At 43.3% G+C, this 18,180-nt stretch overlaps 1 protein-coding gene across 1 annotated transcript; it reads left to right on the top strand.

Annotated features, from left to right (window-relative positions):
• Positions 1–5,494: 5,494 nt before the first annotated feature.
• Positions 5,495–17,750, top strand: WDR45B (WD repeat domain 45B). The gene is made up of 9 exons (XM_009888760.1): positions 5,495–5,563; positions 8,623–8,724; positions 9,391–9,478; positions 10,030–10,124; positions 11,568–11,758; positions 14,085–14,170; positions 15,041–15,142; positions 15,687–15,808; positions 16,170–17,750. Exons 1-9 carry the CDS (start codon positions 5,506–5,508, stop codon positions 16,274–16,276), a joined length of 951 nt encoding a protein of 316 aa, XP_009887062.1. The 5' UTR covers positions 5,495–5,505; the 3' UTR covers positions 16,277–17,750.
• The last annotated feature ends 430 nt before the right edge of the window (positions 17,751–18,180 follow it).

Raw genomic sequence — 18,180 nt, 5'->3', positions numbered from 1 at the left:
CGCGTTGGCGGAGGTGGGGGTGAACCGTTCTGCTGCTGTTGTAGCTGCGGTGTGGCGGGGTGTGTGTACCCGGTTGGTTGGGCGCGGTGGGGGGAGAGGGGAAGGAGCGGTCGTGTTTAATGGGCATCTTCGGGTACTTCAGCCCCTCGGGTGGCCGTTCGGTACTTGCTGCAAGTTGTGCTGCTTAAAACCGTCCAGCCTCCCTCCTGTGCTTGTATAAGTCTGCCTTAAACCCTATGCTTAAAGGGATGTGCTTTTGAAACCGCCTTACTGAAGAGGCAGCTCACAAAATACCACTTTCTCAGTGTGAGTACTTTGCATTCAAAATTAGTGGTGTAGCTTTTTCTTTGCCCGATTTGGTTTTTTAAAAATGGTGGTTAAAATTACTCATAATATTGGCAGGCGTCTAAGTAGAGATACATGGACCACTGGAAAGCTTCGGAGCTGTCTGCTTGGTGGTTTTTTTCTCTTTGTTAGAAAGGGGAAGGCCTTTTCTAGCAAAGAGGTGCATATGCCTCGTCTTACTCTTGAAATGTAAAAATAGCACCAGTCTTATGAGTAAGTGTCATTTTTGTGAAATAAGGAATAGAAGGTCACCATTTTGTAATGTCCTTTTGTCTTAACAAATAATAGTCTTGCCTAAGAAAGTCTTGCAACTCCTGTCGTTGTAGGCTGTAGCTCGTATACCTGTTGCTGATGCTGTTGAAGTCATGTGTAAACACAAATTATTCTGTTGATTCTAGTCTAACATTTCTGATGACATTTTGTCAGTAGTATATCAAGCTGTTAATGAAGTGACCTTCTTGGTAGCTCTCTTCATGCTGTCCTGTTGACTCGAAAACAATAGAATCGTCTGGTTTTCAGCAACCCTGTCTGCACTTGTCTTCATCTTGCATTTCCAAAAGAGACTGAAAAAGAGATTTGTGGGGATGAGCTTTGTTTCAAATCTGGGGGGGTCTGTAATGAAGCGGTAATATTCGATGCTTGGCCTGTGATGGGGCTGGGTTATCAAATGAACTGTATAGAAAGCTAAGTTTCTCTTTTACTGCGAAATGCCGTTGTAACATCATTTTAGCACTTAAACTTGTTCTTTGTTGCAAAGGTTTCTTTAAATTCTGTAGCAGTAAATGCAACATATACGCTTTTTTGAGTAATGTCACATCCAAAGTATGTTAAGGAGTTTGTTTGGGGAATCTGTAAGTTGAGCAGCTTGTTCCTAACAGTATCCCATCCTACCCAGCCTGGTCAGGCGACTGAATGACAGCAAAAAACTTGAACAAACCCCATGTTTGGCTTTCATTTGCAGGCTCCTGGAGCTCTTCCTGGTTAGGCATGATGACTTTTAAACTGCAGGTAGCACGCAAACTTTTTCAAAAGGCCCTAAACTAGTAAAATTTTGGCTGCTCAAAGAAGATTAGATAAGAGGAAAAGCTCACTTCTTCCTTGTTGCTTGTACCAAAGATAGAAATATGAGTCACTTGACTGCTGAAGCTTAGTAGTGTGGGTGTCTGCATATATTGTCACAATAACCTAATTTCTTAGTAATTTAAGACTAGCCAATCCCATAATGATGGGAGGATGGGAGGAATGATCTAATAAGTCTCTCCAAGTTGTAACTTCCATGACTGACGAGTGATAAAGCTAGCATCTGCAGTTTTTCCGAAATGTGCTTCCCTTAATCTGTTTGGAGCGATACTATATTTTTATATTGGGTCCCTTTGCTGTTTTTTGTTTTTAAATTAAAAAATAAAGAAACAATATAGCCTCTCAAAATGGAAGAGCCATATTCCATACAAGGTGTTCTTGGTTGTTTTAAAACAGGATATTCTGACTTTAGGTTCTTAATTTCACACTGGTATACTCCTGATTTCAGGCACTTTTGTAATGCTTTCAGAAGGACATTGAAGTGCTTTACAGAAATGAACAGACAAAACATCGTAATAAATTACCATACCAGAAAGTATATTTGTAAATTGCTGACAAGTTTCTCTGAGGTGCGGACTTGTTTTGGTGTTGAAACATGTGGCTTACTCATTTCATCTCCTTTAGTGGGCTGAAATGCTTAGCTATAGGTCCCCATAAATGTTGGCAGGATTCTGTGATTTCTTATGGCTTTAGACAAAATTTGCTGTGGTGAGGAAAACTATCGTGCTGGAACTGTCCCTGCCGTAGTCGCTCCCCTAGACTTTACTGTTGCAGTTCCTGGATCTGAGGCCCTAAAGCCTGCGGACTTCTTCATGTCAGCGTGTCCCCTTCAGCGTGTGGCATCTTCTAGGACAGTCATTAATTCAACCCTCCCTTTTACTTTGGTTTTAGAAAAACAAACAAAACTCACTGTGGCCTCACTGGATCTGTCAGCAAGTAGTACTTTTACTGTAGGAACAAGCACAACGGCGGGTTAGGGGAAATTTTTCTTTTTTTTAAAGTAAATTAATTATTACAGAATTATCTGAGTTGTTTTCTGTCAGTGGCTTTTTGACAGCGGGTCAGTGTCACATCTCATTGAAATGAGATGTGACCTTCCCGTGGAAGGAAGCGTACCTGTTACTGCAGCAATTCCTGTCTCTGGCAGCCCCTCCCCAGCTCTGTCGGACACAAGAGCTTCCAAGCTGTAGCTGAACTGCCAAATTTGTGACCCCACTGGTAAACACTGGGATCAGTCCAATGGGAAGCACTGGGCCCAGAGCTGTTCCTGTAACCTGGAATTGAATGAGTAGCAGTGATCTTCCTGTATGGTTTTTCTCTCGTTTGGCTCGGGGGTTGCCGTGACTGAGAACTTCATATCTCTGTCAGTGATGATTGACTGTATGGGGAACATCGCCATTACTCACATTCCCTCAGTTCTGGTGTATTGTCTCCAGTTAAAAACGCAGATATTCCCAAGACATTAGCAGCCCACATCTTAGTCACGAGGTTAGTGCTACAGAAAAGCTGTAGTGGTGCTACAGGAAACGTCTGCATTTTATTGCATTAGGAACGCTCCGTTTGGGTTTGTTGTAAGCTGCTGATACTAACACAAGTAAAACTTTACAGTCCTGTCTGACTATAGAACGGTTTCAGCATCCCTCTCCGCCTGTCCTGGAATTACAATATTGCATTTCAAAACAGTCCCTGGAAAAATAACTATACGGATACACATTGCAGCTACCAGAAACAGATTAGTTCTTATCCTGTACAGTATTGTCTTATGTGGAGAGAAATGTTTCCGTTGTAATTTGCTTTCTGGTTATCCCAGTAAAGCACAATGCACGAGGTGGCAGCGTATTAGTGCTGTCATTTCAGTGCAGTGCAGTCTTACGTACTCGACTGCCAGAGCACAGTGAAGAGTGATGCACTGAGTCAGGAGGAGGTAAAATGGATATAGTTAATTTAAAAGCATCTATTTAATATGTTTACTAATCTTTCTATAATTATTATGTTGTTAACCACTCTCTATATGTGTTTACATACGTAAAAAAGAAATTTTTGCCCTTAATTTATTACAAAACCTTGGGCAGGGTGAAGTTGCGCCTGTGAGTCTTTTGGGTTGGGGGAGTAGGGTTTTGCGTGTGTTGTTTTCTTTGCTGTTTAGCTAACTGTTGTACTGCCGGCACAGCCCGGGATGTTGGGGCTGTGACTCTGCCGTTAGTGACTATATGTAAAATAAGAGGGTTAATTGTTTCCTCTCTACATTGAAGGGTGCAGAGATGGATCTTGTAGTCATTTTTCCTTTGTATGTGTGAGTTCAGTGGATAGGAACCCTAAGAATGCTGCTGAACGTACAGCACCACACGTCTTACAGACCACAGTGGTCTGTAAAGCAGAGGATGTGTGTGATGCCTTTTTTGTTGTTGCGGCTGGGTTTAGGTTGGTTGGGGACTTCTTTGTGTTCTGTTTTGTTGGGTTTTTTTAATGGTTTTACTTGGAATGAAAATCTTGAAGATTAAAAAGGAGTCTCAAATTGGCTGTTATTCTTCCCAAATTGCAGCTTTTTTAAACTAATACTGTTGTCAAGATCAAGTTCATTACACCTTTTTTTTTATAGTTATGTGAGAACATTGATTTTGTTCTGTGTTATAATAACCAAACAAAAAGATGTCACCAATTTTATTGTTTCTTCTGACATCTTAATTTGGATTAAGATGGAAGATGTGGAAGACGTGGAAGATGTATTGAATGTTGCTCACTTGCTCGTCAGTGAGCATATGCAGTTTTTTTTAATTGACCTTATCTTAAGCTAATAGCGTGCAAAGCGCACGGACAGTGCCTGTGCTGTGAGGACCGTTGCTGGCTGTTTGACCCTTCAGCCCAGGAACGCCTGAAACGGCCTCTTGCAGTCCGAGCCTTTTTGCCAGCCTCTGAGCCATCACTCCACAGCAAACCAGTCCCGTCTCGTGCAGAGGAAATCCTGGGTCACCTGGCTATGGGCAGATGGTTTGGGGACCCGATGTTAAGAGCGAAGACTTCCTTCCCCTCCCACCCTGTGATTTTGGGGTATTGAGTTTGGGGAAGGGCTGCATTTAGACATGGCTGCTCAATTTTTATTTGGGGGGTTCGAATTGTGGCAGTCACTGCAGTGCATAGGAAAAAAACCAAACTAATTTGAGTATCTTTGTTCCAGTACCTTGAAGATCTTAACTGGATTTTTGGTGTAGTGCATATAAACTGTGTAGCAACTAATCTTCTGTCAGTCTGCCTCTAGTGACGATAGCTCCTTCTTAATGACTTGTAATTGCTCTAACTTGACACTGATGTTTCTTTGTTAGTAACTGCATTCCCCCATTAGTGAGTAAAACAGCAGGACAGGATACTGGTAGTTTGATGGATTCCACTAAAAAGGCACATGCATAATTCTGTATGTAAAAGCAACTAAAATAATTTTCCAGAGTATTTTAGTCTGGCTTCTAATCATTCCCTGGTTTAGAGCTAAACTATTGGCTTGTAATTATTGGCATCTGACAGTAGCAGGCTCTCATTAGAGCAAAAATTAGAGCACTGACAGTAGCAGGCTCTCATTAGAGCAGTCTTAAAAAACCATAGTTTGAGAAGCTCTCTTGTGTGGAAACAACACTGTTCAACAAAACTGTTCAAGTGCATCATAGTTCACATAGCTGTAATCGCAGCGTAAGTTCAGATCTAATAAGAAGGGAGGGGGTTTGTTTCATAAGGACTGTTGGACCGTAAAAGTTAAAATGCAGGTTTCCTTCCCTCTGTAGCGCATGGCATAGGATACACGTGGGTTGGGAATTGCTCTCCTTTCCTTCCATTGTTTTCACTCCTGTCTAAAAAGAATACTGAGAACTTTCTACTTCCAATAGAGGCCAGTGTAAAGGACAACTTCTCTAAAGGTTTTCTCTTGCAATCACTAACAAAGCCTGCAAGTGGTCTTCAGCTTGAGATTAACAATGCAGTTAGAGTAATGCTTTCTTAACCCTCTGGCTCTTGCTTAGTTCTTGAGCGTATCTCACAATTACTATATATGTGTATATATATGTGCTTTTTACTACAGGATGCTTTGCATGTGGAATGGAAAATGGATTCCGAGTTTATAATGCAGACCCACTCAAAGAAAAAGAGAAACAAGGTAAAATGCTTACTTCTTATACCACGCTAGTTCTGTTTTGGAAGCTCAGCCTCCTTGGCCTTTTCTGTAAGATTCTTGCTTAACTTTCACCGTTCCATCACTGGAGGGCTTTGAATAAAGCCTCAAGAAAGGAAGTCCATGCTGGTCCCAAAGGGACTCTCACTTATGGCACTGCCTGGTCTGATCTTTATACGCTATTAATTTGCATAAAGCTGGCTGATGATGAATTTGTCTCACCGTCTTGCAGAGGCTGAATTGTGTTAGCTGTTGGCAATGTTTGTAGTCCTGAACAGGAGATAAGTTGCCTGGTTATTCACAAGTGGGAGAAGAGTTGCTCGCTGCAGAGGTGTTATGTGCCATCAAGAGAAGTCGTTCTGTTCTTGTGCAGTAATCCGGATGATCTAGTGCAGCGATAGAACTACTGCCTTTTCACTGCAGACCTGGCTGTAACATTTCTTGTACTGGCGTACACTATTGCTTACAAGAGCACTGTGAGCTCAGACTTCTACTACTCTAAATTTTATATTCTCTGTGTGCTTAAAAAATTTGTGAGGACCTTAAGGTGGTAAACCTCATACCACGTCTTAAACAGAAATGACTAGATGAGCTATATTAACAGGTAGTGGGGCCTTTTATCAGAAAGCAAACATGACTGAGTCAAAATAAGGGAAAATGAAACCTAGCCGTGTGATTCTAACCCTAAATATAGGAAGAAAGCTGCTATGCTAAACAGGTTTCCCAGCACTTCTGGCCTGTGGTGATAGAAAGGATTTTAATAAGAAGAAAAATGTATTTAAAATAGCAATTCCTATGAAGCCAGGCATGCTTTCACTTTCTAGCGCTGTAAGAGATTTCAGTCACAGTTCATGTGGCCAAAGCTGACAAACTTTTTTCTATTCTTAATAGTAAATTCTTCCATAAGCAACATGTCTTGGGACTATCATCTGTGATAGTGTGTTAAAAGGATCCGAATTCAGGTTGAAGTCCTGTGGAGTTCCTTGTCAAAACCCTCCCTGCCAGTAGGTCTGGACATGCTTCCAGAACTCCTGTGATAAGATGTTTCTTATGAGTCAGATTGCCTTTCCCCCGTGGATTCCGAGGGGTCAGACTGTACTGGCTGCACAGGCACGCAGAGAAATCTTGTTCATCTTTCCTGTATATTTAAACCTACCTGAGATAGACAAGCTCCAGCAGAGGCTATGTGATTGATTTCTGTAACCCAGTATGAAATCAAGTCTTAACTCTTACGCCCTGGCTTGTCTGTCTCCTATCCAGGAGTTCCATGAAGTTCCCCATCCAAGCATCACCTCTCAGAATTGTAAAGATAATGATTCAAGTGTTTGTTCTAACATAGATTCAGAACACATTGCAGGTTCTTAAATTGTCTCTGGTTATCATTCGTAAATATTTTAAGACTTTTTGTCATGGTGATAATACTTCTTCATAACAAAATGTACTGTCATACTTTAAACGCTTTAATGGAGTGAGGAGGAGGACCTGGTGCAGAAGGGAGGAGCGTCCAAATACAACTGTTCAGGAAGGAAACTGGGTAGTCGAAAGTGTTGTTGAAGAAACCACAAGGACTTGTATGAAATCCAAGGCTTTACTGCTACAGTGTGAATATCTTTCCAGGCATCTGCCTTCAGCGTCGTGAAGTCCCAATACAAATTCCTCATCCAGATGTGCTGCAGTGGTTCTTAATGTCTAACTGCATCTCTCGTGTCCTGTTCTTCATGTTATGTCTACAGCTTTCCATTTAGTGCTTCCTCCCAGCTCCTCAGACATTTTTGCTGTTTTCTCCCATCCCTGTTTCTGACAGTGGGTCTCTCTTGAGTCCTTGTGAAATTTCAGCTTTTCCTTTAGCTTTGAAGTGGTGTACTGGTTTCATCCGCCTTTCCTGCTGCACTCTGCCAGTGCCTGGAGGTGTTGGACAGTCTGATAAGAAGCTTGTTTTTAACTCTGCTCATCTACCTTGAAGCCTCTCAGTTATGGCCTCTCTTCCTGACAGTTCAGTTCCCTCTCCCCAGTGGAACGCCAGGCATCCCTCTAAGCTATGTAAACAAAGCCAAACCCTCACTCAAATGTCATCAAATAGAAAAATTCTTTTATTATAAAATCCCCTGGTTGATACGTAGTTCTTCCACTTGCACCATAAGCATGGCATCTTACTCTACTTCCTCTGCCGTTGAGATTCTTAAAACCCTTTTCCTTGCACTATAAAAAGGAAAGTGTCTGCACCAGCTGATCTGTCTTGCTTTCACTGTGTTTCCTGCATCACAGAGTGGAGACGTGCTGGAGCTGGACCGGACTTCTTACCCATTCTAGCCGCGAGGGCTGCGCTCCAGAGAACAGCACTACAGAGTCACGTAGTAGTCATGCACATAGATGCGCGTTTTGCCTTCTTTTCTCAAATCCCCCAAGTCTATAAAGACAAATCCCCTTGCAAAGAAAAGGGTTGCTGACTAATGAATACCATTGGTATTCTTTAAGTGCATGGCATTAGCATAATAGAGCAACACCGGCCTTGAGGGGGGTGTATGAGGGGAATGAATTTGAGCTAACTGGACAGTCTTTCTAAACTTATTTACAAGCCCACTACATAATAGAGATTACCAAGCTGCCATGATGATATTGCTTGATCTCCTCTCATGCAGCATGTCTTAATATAACTTTAAAATCTTGCTGTGTTTTTTCTATATATGAAAATGAGGCCTGTCCCAACTGTGTGACAACAGTAGTGATCTTCATTGCTATGAAAAATAAAGCAACTTTGCTGAGAATCCTAATCGTAAAGAAGCACAAAACAATCAATTAAAAAAAAAAAAAAAGAAACCAACCCACTATCCCCCTTTTAGTCAGGATTTCTTGTCTGTCACCCCACCCCACCCCCCCCACCTTAGAAGATTCTGTTTTTTGAGGTTAGCCAGGGTAGGAAGATACTATTCTCGGTGCCTGAGAGAAGTGCTAGATAAGGTGAACTTTTCATTTAACAGTGGTAAAAATGAGATGGCATTTGAACAGGTTCTGCCGCTTTTAAATAAAATACATTTGTCTTTCAGAATTTCTAGAAGGTGGTGTTGGCCATGTCGAAATGTTGTTTCGTTGCAACTATTTAGCACTAGTAGGTGGCGGAAAAAAGCCGAAGTACCCACCTAACAAAGGTGAGTGTCGAGGAATAGGTCTTGTAAATGTTTGCCTTGCACTCTGTGTGGAACTGCCCTAAGAGCTCCCAAACCAGATGCCCTGAGCTGGGGTTGGGAGTCCTGAAGGCTGGATGAAGGGGATGTTGCCGCAGGTTTAAGTAAATTTGGTGAAAGGAGTTGTACCAGTGCTGTTGCAGTGTCACCAGGCAGTTCCCTGCAATGACCAGTCTCTGAGACATGGTGACAATGTCTGTTACTTCCCACAGTTAACTTTGCAAAGAGACTCTCTGGCTCCGCAACCTGCACAGGAAAAGTCCCTGGCTGGCAAGCTTTGTATGAAAATATGCTGCTGCTTTTTTTTTTTTTTTTTTGACTGCTGCTTGCTTTCTTTGATAACCCTCAGAGCAAAACAACAAAGCTGATTGTCTTTAGAAAAATGTATTTTTATTGTCAGCTTTTGTGGTTAGAGTTTACAAGCTCCTACCTGCAGGAGTCAGCGTGAAAGTCTGGGTTGCGATGTAATAGCTAAATACCTCCTGGTGAGCAGGATGCCAGTCTTAACTGCTTAGCTATTGGGTGCTCCTCTTGATTAGCCTTCTCGGAAACTAGAAGCTGTTACAATGGAGACTGTGTAGATCTTTGGATATGCCTTGACGATCTAATGCTATCTCTGCACTGTTCTAGTAATGATCTGGGATGACCTGAAGAAGAAGACTGTCATTGAGATAGAGTTTTCTACAGAAGTCAAAGCAGTTAAGCTGCGAAGAGATAGGTAGGTACAGCAAACATGTTCCAAATACACAGCTTGGCTTTGTACACTGCTCTTCATTTCCAGCTGTTTGTAGAAAGAAAAAGATCCTGCTTTAACACCTAGATCAACAACAAACACCAGCAATTCAAGGTAAAATAGGTTTTGGGGGGCAAGCATCAAGTGTTAGCAGATCACAGCTCACGTACGCCAGTATCTGAAGCCTTGGTGAAAAGCCTGTAAGACTTTCTGGCTCCCTAATGTAGGGGACTGTTCTCGGGACTACTGCTGACTTTTTCTAGGTATGGAGGAGTGTGAAGGGAACTCAAGGAGATCCCTAGAGCAAGAGCATCTATTAGCAGCTGGAGTCTGTATGTGTGGGCGGAGGAGTTCTGCTGTCACAGCTTTGGATAAAAGTGCTGTGCAGGCTCATAGATGTATGTGTTTTTGCAAGGCGGGGAGGGAGGGGGGGGAATATAGACATTAAATCAGTTGAAAGCCTTTGCAGATCTGAACTGATACGTATGTCCCTGTTTTACTCACCCCAAGTCACAGGAACTTCTTGTCTGTTTCAGAATTGTGGTAGTCTTGGACTCGATGATTAAAGTTTTCACATTCACTCACAATCCCCACCAGCTGCACGTCTTTGAAACCTGCTACAACCCTAAAGGTTAGTTGCATGTGTGGGCTGGGGAACAGAAGCAAGTTTATTCTGTTCTTGACACGCTATTTATCTTTAGCTGCCTGAATCAGTTTCATTTAGTAAGTCATTAAACGGTTTACTGACTGCACTACAGTCATGCCCTTTGGACATGCTTTTGTGTTTATAAAATGATTATTAAAATCTCTTAATACTTGGCACACAAAAGCTTTTTTATGTACTCCTGTTACAGATTTGATTTCTATAAGAGCTATATGCTTTCTTCTGTAAAGAACCTGTAAACTTGATGTATTTTATGCTGAAAGTTTAATTATAAGCACAAACTATTGAAGTGCATCATTCCTCTTTTCTACTAGAGCTAGAACTCTCTAGCAAACTATTCTCCACAGTGTCAAAAAAGAGCCTAATTAGCAAACATACTGTGCTTTTTAACTAGCAAGGTACGGCTCTCTCTTTTGCTGAAACGAGCAGAAGGTACCCTGAACCACAAGCAGTGCTGTGTAGTGCAGTGATGCCAGCTCTAGGCTCCAGGTAGGTGTGGGGGGGACAGTTACAGAAATGATGGAGCCAAACCCTTCTTGATAGTGCCGGACAGTAGAACCACGGGGTGTTGGCCATGCTCGGTATCTTGGGAGGATCAGCTTGTGCGTCAGGAAGATGGTTTCTCCACCAGGAGGTTCCTTAGGCTCAGAGTTCCCGTCTCCGGAGGTTTTCAAGCCTGCTAGAAGGGAACATGGATTTGTGGGCTGCGCTCAGGGCAGCACAGCCAAACCGCAGGTTCTGCATGCTGACCCGCGTGCAGGCTGGCGGGCACAGGGTGGGAGATGCAGTAGAAATACGTTGTTCCTTGTGATACCCACCTGTGACTTCGCTACCCGTGGGCTCAGATTGCAGAAATTTCCTTGGTATCAGCAGAACACCCGGGAGAGATGTGATTTACCTTAAACAGTCTGCAAAAGGTTACGAAGTAAAAAAAAAAAGTGCAAGTGCCATAAGAACCAAGTTCAAGCATGAATTAATACTAATCAGTTTTACTGGCAAAGGAAAAACTAAAATATCACCTATTATAAACTCTTACATTTTTTGAGCTGCTAAGGAGACTTCTTTATTTTTTTTTTAAATAGCTTTGCTGTAACAGACTGATGGAGCTGATCTCCGAAAACATCCAGATTTTGGATAACCACAACTAGATTTCTTTGAAATAAAGTGATGACAGAAAGTTAAAATTATGCTACTCCCCTACTTCTCTATGCTCTGCTCTTATGGATGGATCATGTTTTGGGATACCGCAATAGCCATTAACATGAAATTATGATTTAATACATGTATGTTTGTTTTTTTTCTGAAATTACTGATATTTTAGAAACTTATGTTTGAGAACTTTATTAGGTTATGGGAACTATACAGTTATTCTCTCTCTCTTTTTTTTTTTTTTTTTTTTATGTCTTTTAGGTCTCTGTGTCCTTTGTCCAAATAGTAATAATTCTCTTCTTGCGTTTCCTGGAACACATACTGGGCATGTGCAGATAGTGGATCTCGCTAATACAGAAAAGCCTCCTGTGGACATACCGGCTCATGAAGGAGTCTTGAGCTGTATAGCTCTAAACCTGCAGGGAACAAGAATTGCAACAGCATCAGAAAAAGTAAGAATAATTTCCTCCTACCTCTGATCTACTCTGCCTTCTACTGTAGGAACTCCTTCTAAAATAGGAAATTATGTCCTTTTGTGGGAAAGATGTAGAAATAACTGGGAAATTCGTCACTGAAATATGCATTCTCAGGCTTTAGGATACCCAACCAGCAGTCCACACGCTGGGCCTGGGGTAGTGTTTATGTTTCAGCTGACTGCAGCACTGACTCTTCCGTGACACTTGAATGAGATCTGGCTCGAGCAGTTCATGTGTTTTATGTGTTCTTCAATAAATGCTATTAATTTTAAAAATAAGGGGGGTGGGGGGAAGTTTATTTGCATTCTTTCACCTTTATTATTTTCTGCTTAAATTCACTTTAAAACCACTGGCTAAAGAAATACTCACAAATAGGTGTGTCATACTGGAGGAGTTGGTTCTGCTGTGGCTTAACTGTGTTACAGACCAGGAGGGAGGTGCACTGCCTCCGTTCTTCTCATACACACACTGCAGCTGTTTTCCTGGAGAGTGTAAATGATAACATGGTTCTTGGACTATTTACCAAATTCTGTGTGGTTGCATGTTACGTAGGGCTAAAGAATGCAATACGCTGACAAAAACCCGCACAGTACGAACCCCTTTGGGCTGGGCTGATGCAGAGAGATGTAGAAAGAATGCAGAGCAAGTCACAGACCTGCCTTCTCCATGGGAACTTCGGAGAAGGCTGCTAGCGAGCTTCACCTCCCAAGGGAAGGTTCCACTGTGTCCAAAGGAATGTAGGGTGGATGAGTATGAAGCAAGTTGAGTACTCGCTACCTTCTTTCACTCAACTGAAATGAATTTCTCAAGGACAAGCTCAATCAATCCAACTAGTCTCTGTTTAGAATAATTTCTACTGCACAGTCTATAGCTCAAAAACCTTAAAAAAAAGAAAAGGCAGCCGTAGTCTTTCTTAACTAAGCTTAATTACTGTATGTCTTCTAAACAAAGCTCTTAAAACTGCCAGCACCATTGATAAATAGCATAATAACCTGCTGAATTTGTAATGAGACATTCCTTTTTTTGTTAAGAGAAAAAGTTCAAGCAGCATTGTCAAACAGGAATGGGAGTAGGGGCAAACTGCAATACTGGGCATGCACCTCAAGCTTGCGTCTTAAATCAAAAACTAAGCTGACATTTACTCAAATCTTTCTCTGCTGAGCTCTGTTCTGTACTGGTGTGTGACGGGAGAGATGCATTTGTTAACCAGGCGTATAACACAAGCTGTAGGTGATGATGTATACCCACTCTTCATCAGACAAAAGTACTACTGAACTGTTGATTGCTTTATTTGGGATACACGGACATGTTTTACATGGCTGGTGTCACAGTTAGTTTACTGTAAATGAAGTACAGTTTTCTAATGCAGTATTGTACCTGTAACCTAACTCCTCTGTGGGGGCTCTCAGATTTGGATCAATACAGATAATGAGCATGTGACAAGTAACTAATTCTTCTAGATTACTTCAACTGAACTAATTGTAAGGCAGGACCAGCCACAGCCTGATTATACTTACATGTAGAAAAAAATTGCACAGTAGCAGTCAAAAGTGAGTAGTGACTATGGGGGCAAGAAAGAAATGCCTTGCTGTACAGAAGCCTACTCTGGTGTTTGCAAACATGCCAGGGCTGCACTGGGGCTTTAGAACAGAACTTGGGTGAAACTTAGCTACTGCAGTAGCGAAGTAAGAGGACTGTACAATAAAGCATTTATAACATATAGTTATGATGTGTAGGGGGGAAAGTCAATATTCTTCCCAAAAATTGTCACTAAGAGGGTTTCTCCCAAAGCTAGAGAGATGAAAAGCCTGATTGTGTAGGAAGGGGTGTGGTGGCCAGTATGAATTTTAGGATGCATTCACAGATGTAGAGAGTCTTCTGTCTTTCCTAATATAATGCTTGCATGTAGAAAAAATTGCACAGTAGCAGTCAAAAGTGAGTAGTGACTATGGGGGCAAGAAAGAAATGCCTTGCTGTACAGAAGCCTACTCTGGTGTTTGCAAACAGATGCCAGGGCTGCACTGGGGCTTTAGAACAGAACTTGGGTGAAACTTAGCTACTGCAGTAGCGAAGTAAGAGGACTGTACAATAAAGCATTTATAACATATAGTTATGATGTGTAGGGGGGAAAGTCAATATTCTTCCCAAAAATTGTCACTAAGAGGGTTTCTCCCAAAGCTAGAGAGATGAAAAGCCTGATTGTGTAGGAAGGGGTGTGGTGGCCAGTATGAATTTTAGGATGCATTCACAGATGTAGAGAGTCTTCTGTCTTTCCTAATATAATGCTTGATTCCTTTTCAAGGGGACCCTCATAAGAATATTTGATACTTCATCAGGGCATTTAATCCAGGAGCTACGAAGAGGATCACAGGCAGCCAATATATACTGGTATGTTTAATTGCTTCTGCTTTGTCTTCTTGTGGGTAGTGCTGTGCTGAGGCAGCCTGGTAAACAGTGCCCGAGACATCTTCAAACAGCAAAGTGGAGTTAGGCTGCCGCAGACAGAACTCTGTGGGAAGCCAGAGGTCCCCGGGCTGAGCTGGGCTTGTGCTTCTTCCTCTCTGCTCGATGCTGGTGAGGAGAGAGCAGCAGCTGCCAGCTGTGGAGCCCAGCACAGGTTACAGGGCTTGGGGCAAAACCGTAGATATTAATAGGCTGGCTTCACTGCGTAAACACTAGCTGGGGGGATGCTTCAACTTCACACTGCAATATGGGGAATGCACTGATAGTCTAACGCTTCCCAGAGTGACCAGGATGAGTACCTGGGGGTGGGTGGAGCACTCATTACAACACAGCACCACTCTGCAGGAGAGTGCCCAAGGCAGAGGTTTGACTAATCCGCTGCTGGAAGCATTCTCCCAGGAGTGAGGAAACTTCCATTCTTCTACTGAGCACCACTCTGGGGTAGGAGTGGTGCACATTTTATCCGATACCTGCCTACTCCTCGCAGCAGAGGCTGAGCCTTTTCTTCCAGAAGTGGCAGAATGGCCCACCCTGATCGATTGTGTCCAGGTCAGGGCAGTCTGCTGCATGGCTGGTCCTCATAAACCAGGTCCTCGCCCCCGAAGAGGCTGTTCATCCTGTTGGCAAAGTGGCACTCAATTGGAGGAGTCTCAGCTCTTCCAGGAGAGGAGCTGCTGCCGACACCTCACCTGCCAGGCTGGCAGCTACTCTAGGCAACTGCAGGAGCAGAATTGGATGCACCGGGAGGTGTAGCTGTGTTTCAGTAGATACTGCAACTGTCTGTGTTCTCCACAGTATTAACTTCAATCAGGATGCTTCCCTAATCTGCGTATCCAGCGACCACGGCACAGTACATATTTTTGCTGCAGAAGACCCTAAAAGAAATAAGCAGTCGAGGTAGGGTTTGAGTCATTCTGAAGCCTTCGGGGGGGGGGGGGTGCGGTGTGGGGAGGGTTTGCCCTTTTAATAGGTTAAAACAGTCCTGTCAAGCACTAGCGAATACCTGTGCTCCTGGAGGCAGTAAGATCAATCTGCTGTGCTTCAGTGAAGTTGCAGGTTTAGGACTAGCAGCAACTACCCATTTCTGCTGTCCTTTGTGGAGCTGTACAATTCCAGCAGAAGGCCAGGGCGGGGGGTTTTGGTGGCTTTGTCTTAGCATGAACATACTTTGTGGACACTTTACATAAAGCAATCTTTACTAAAAATCAATCCTTTTGGCAGTTTTTGCAGTCACTTAAAAACCATGAAGGTAGTTGTAGGGTCCCCCTTCCTAGAAGGGGAATCGTACCTATGACCTGATACTTAGTAGAAGAAAAAAAAAAGCCAATTGAAAATAGCAGTTAGTGTGAATGCTGCGACTTGTTCAAACACGCCAGCAGTTCCACATCAACTCCAGTCAGCACCTTACTAAGTTGTTTTTTTTTTCTTTTCTCTCTTTCAGTTTGGCCTCTGCCAGCTTCCTCCCCAAATACTTCAGTTCCAAATGGAGTTTTTCCAAATTTCAGGTTCCCTCAGGCTCTCCGTGCATTTGTGCCTTTGGAACAGAGCCAAACGCTGTCATAGGTACGTACCAGAGGCTTCCCCAGGTTCTGTCTGGAGAACCAGGTTTTGAACTGCACTGGCTCTGGGCTGGAGGGAATGCTGAGGTGACACAACGGTGCCTGTCCCTGTCAGTGGAGAGCAGGCGCTCTCGCTGCTCAGTGCTGCCGGGGGGTAAGATCGAACGGTGCCTGGGGTGGAAGGGAGCCCAGGTGCAGCGCTGGGCTGACAGGCGCTGCGTGAGGACTGACTGCCCTCAGGTTCCTCCAGAGCGCCGCTCTGTTCCGCTGAGCCGAAATCTCAGTTTCGGCTATAGCTGAATGGAGGGAACAGAACAGTACCTCTGGAACTGCTGAACTTAACAGGACTTTTGTTTTTGTTTCAGCAATATGTGCAGATGGCAGCTACTACAAGTTCTTATTCAACCAAAAAGGGGAATGCTCAAGGGATGTCTATGCTCAGTTTCTAGAAATGACGGACGACAAGCTTTGACTGAGTTGAGGGAGTGCATGGGTCAAAGTCCTGCCTCGGCTAACCCACATCTTTGGAAGGACAGTATACGAATGTCCAATACTGATCAAGAAGTTTAGCAGACCTCACTGAGAAGCCTGGCCCAACATGATCAGAACAAGCTCTGACGTAGTGGACTACATATGTTTATTCTCATTTCTGCAAGTATTCATCATTAAAATCTCTTTGGGTTACTGTCATCAACTCAAGTTTTCAAGATGTGGCTTTCAACAAGCTTGTGCCTATTGGGTTTCTCTTAATCTAAACTGTGAAATGACTTTAGATTAAACACGAGTGCCTGCCACACTAAACGATCTGCAGGGGGCTGTACGAACGTACAACCAGCCTTAGGAAAAGGGAAGCGAATACAGAAGATTTTAGGCACTGCTTTACTTTTGCTGAATGGCTGGGAGTGGGGGGAATACTATGCCAATAAAACTCCACCAGCTCGGTGAGGAGCAGGAGCGCTGCCTTCCCCCCTCCCCTGAGCACATCTTGGAGCAACAGAGGAGAGGAGATGACAAGCGCGTAGCCGTAGAGGACTGTAGCTTGAACCACGCTTGTCCTCTGAGCTGGTGCACGGGGTTGGGTGGTGGTGGGCCTGTGGCCAGAGCCTGCTGTGTTCACGTACATGTACTGATGTTGGTTGAGCAATCAGCACCAATCGTCACAGGTGCCAAACTGTACATAGCAGCTGAAGGCACATTTAGGCACTGGCTGACCCAACTAACCTCTCCTCGGTGCGTGGAGCAAGCAGCCAGGGCATTCGGGCGCACGGAGCTCCTGTATTTGTAGAGGCGAATCCTTCTGTAACGAAACAGCCATTCCAGGTTTAAAACCCACCCTCGGTACTGGTGTGACAGCTGTACTGACCGCTTCCAAAACTGCTGTGCTTCAACTGGAGGACTGGAGAGGCCACTTCCACATCCAGCACAATAAACGAACGAGGTGGCATGAAGTATACATCTCTGCAACAGCTTTAAACTTGCAAACTTTTCTTTTTTTTTTTCATTTGAGATGTTGCATACTAAATCCTGTTGGCCTAGGGACAGTTAGGTTAGACTAAACCGACTGACTTGGAAACTCCCAAAATTGTTATATGGCAATTAACATTTACTGCTGAGCTAAGGCACACCATACTAAGCTAGAAACTGAAATAGACACAAGCTCTCCGTTCATAGCACTAAATACCTGGGGGAGGGAAATCTTGCTCTTCTGAAATTTAATTTCACAGATGCTTTAAATCTGACATGCCCGTTCACTCTAAGATTTAGCTGCAAACTCTAAATTTGACAAGTTTCTTTTAGTGTCACATAACATACTAAGGACTAACTTCTACGCAGATTTTGATGTCAAGGTTGCATGTTGCTTTTATGTGTATTTAATCACAGAAATTGTTTTGCACACTTATTTGTAATATGTTATTTCTTTTAAATAAAAGTGACTAATTTTGCTGTATTCACTGACAATCCCTATCAAAGCTCCTATTGCCATAGGTTTTGGGGAATAAATATCTAACTGAGGAAACAGTGGTGGTTGTTGAAGGACAGAAACTGAATCACACTGCCCACGCCATGTAAACACAGGATGAGAAGTACACAAATTACCACCTGGGAGGTGTAGGCTGGTATTTACACCAAACCAGGTCCAACTTCCAGTGCAAACCAGTTCTTGTTCAGCTCTGTTTACCACACCATTCACCACAGCTGCTGTTCTGAAGCATCTTACCTTTTACCAGCTGTGTTAGCAGACTGACCCACTGGAAACTGCCATCTCCCCGGAGAAGAGCGTGCACAGGAAAACATCCAAAACCCTTCTCCAAGGATGACTTAAATCCTCTCTGTGGTGCAGCTGTAAGCTGTTTACGATCCAGTCAGCTGCCCTCA

This window comes from Charadrius vociferus, unplaced genomic scaffold (assembly GCF_000708025.1).
Source record: "Charadrius vociferus isolate BGI_N301 unplaced genomic scaffold, ASM70802v2 scaffold281, whole genome shotgun sequence".
Lineage (NCBI taxonomy): Eukaryota > Metazoa > Chordata > Aves > Charadriiformes > Charadriidae > Charadrius > Charadrius vociferus.
This window is presented reverse-complemented; position numbering and strand designations above follow the sequence as displayed.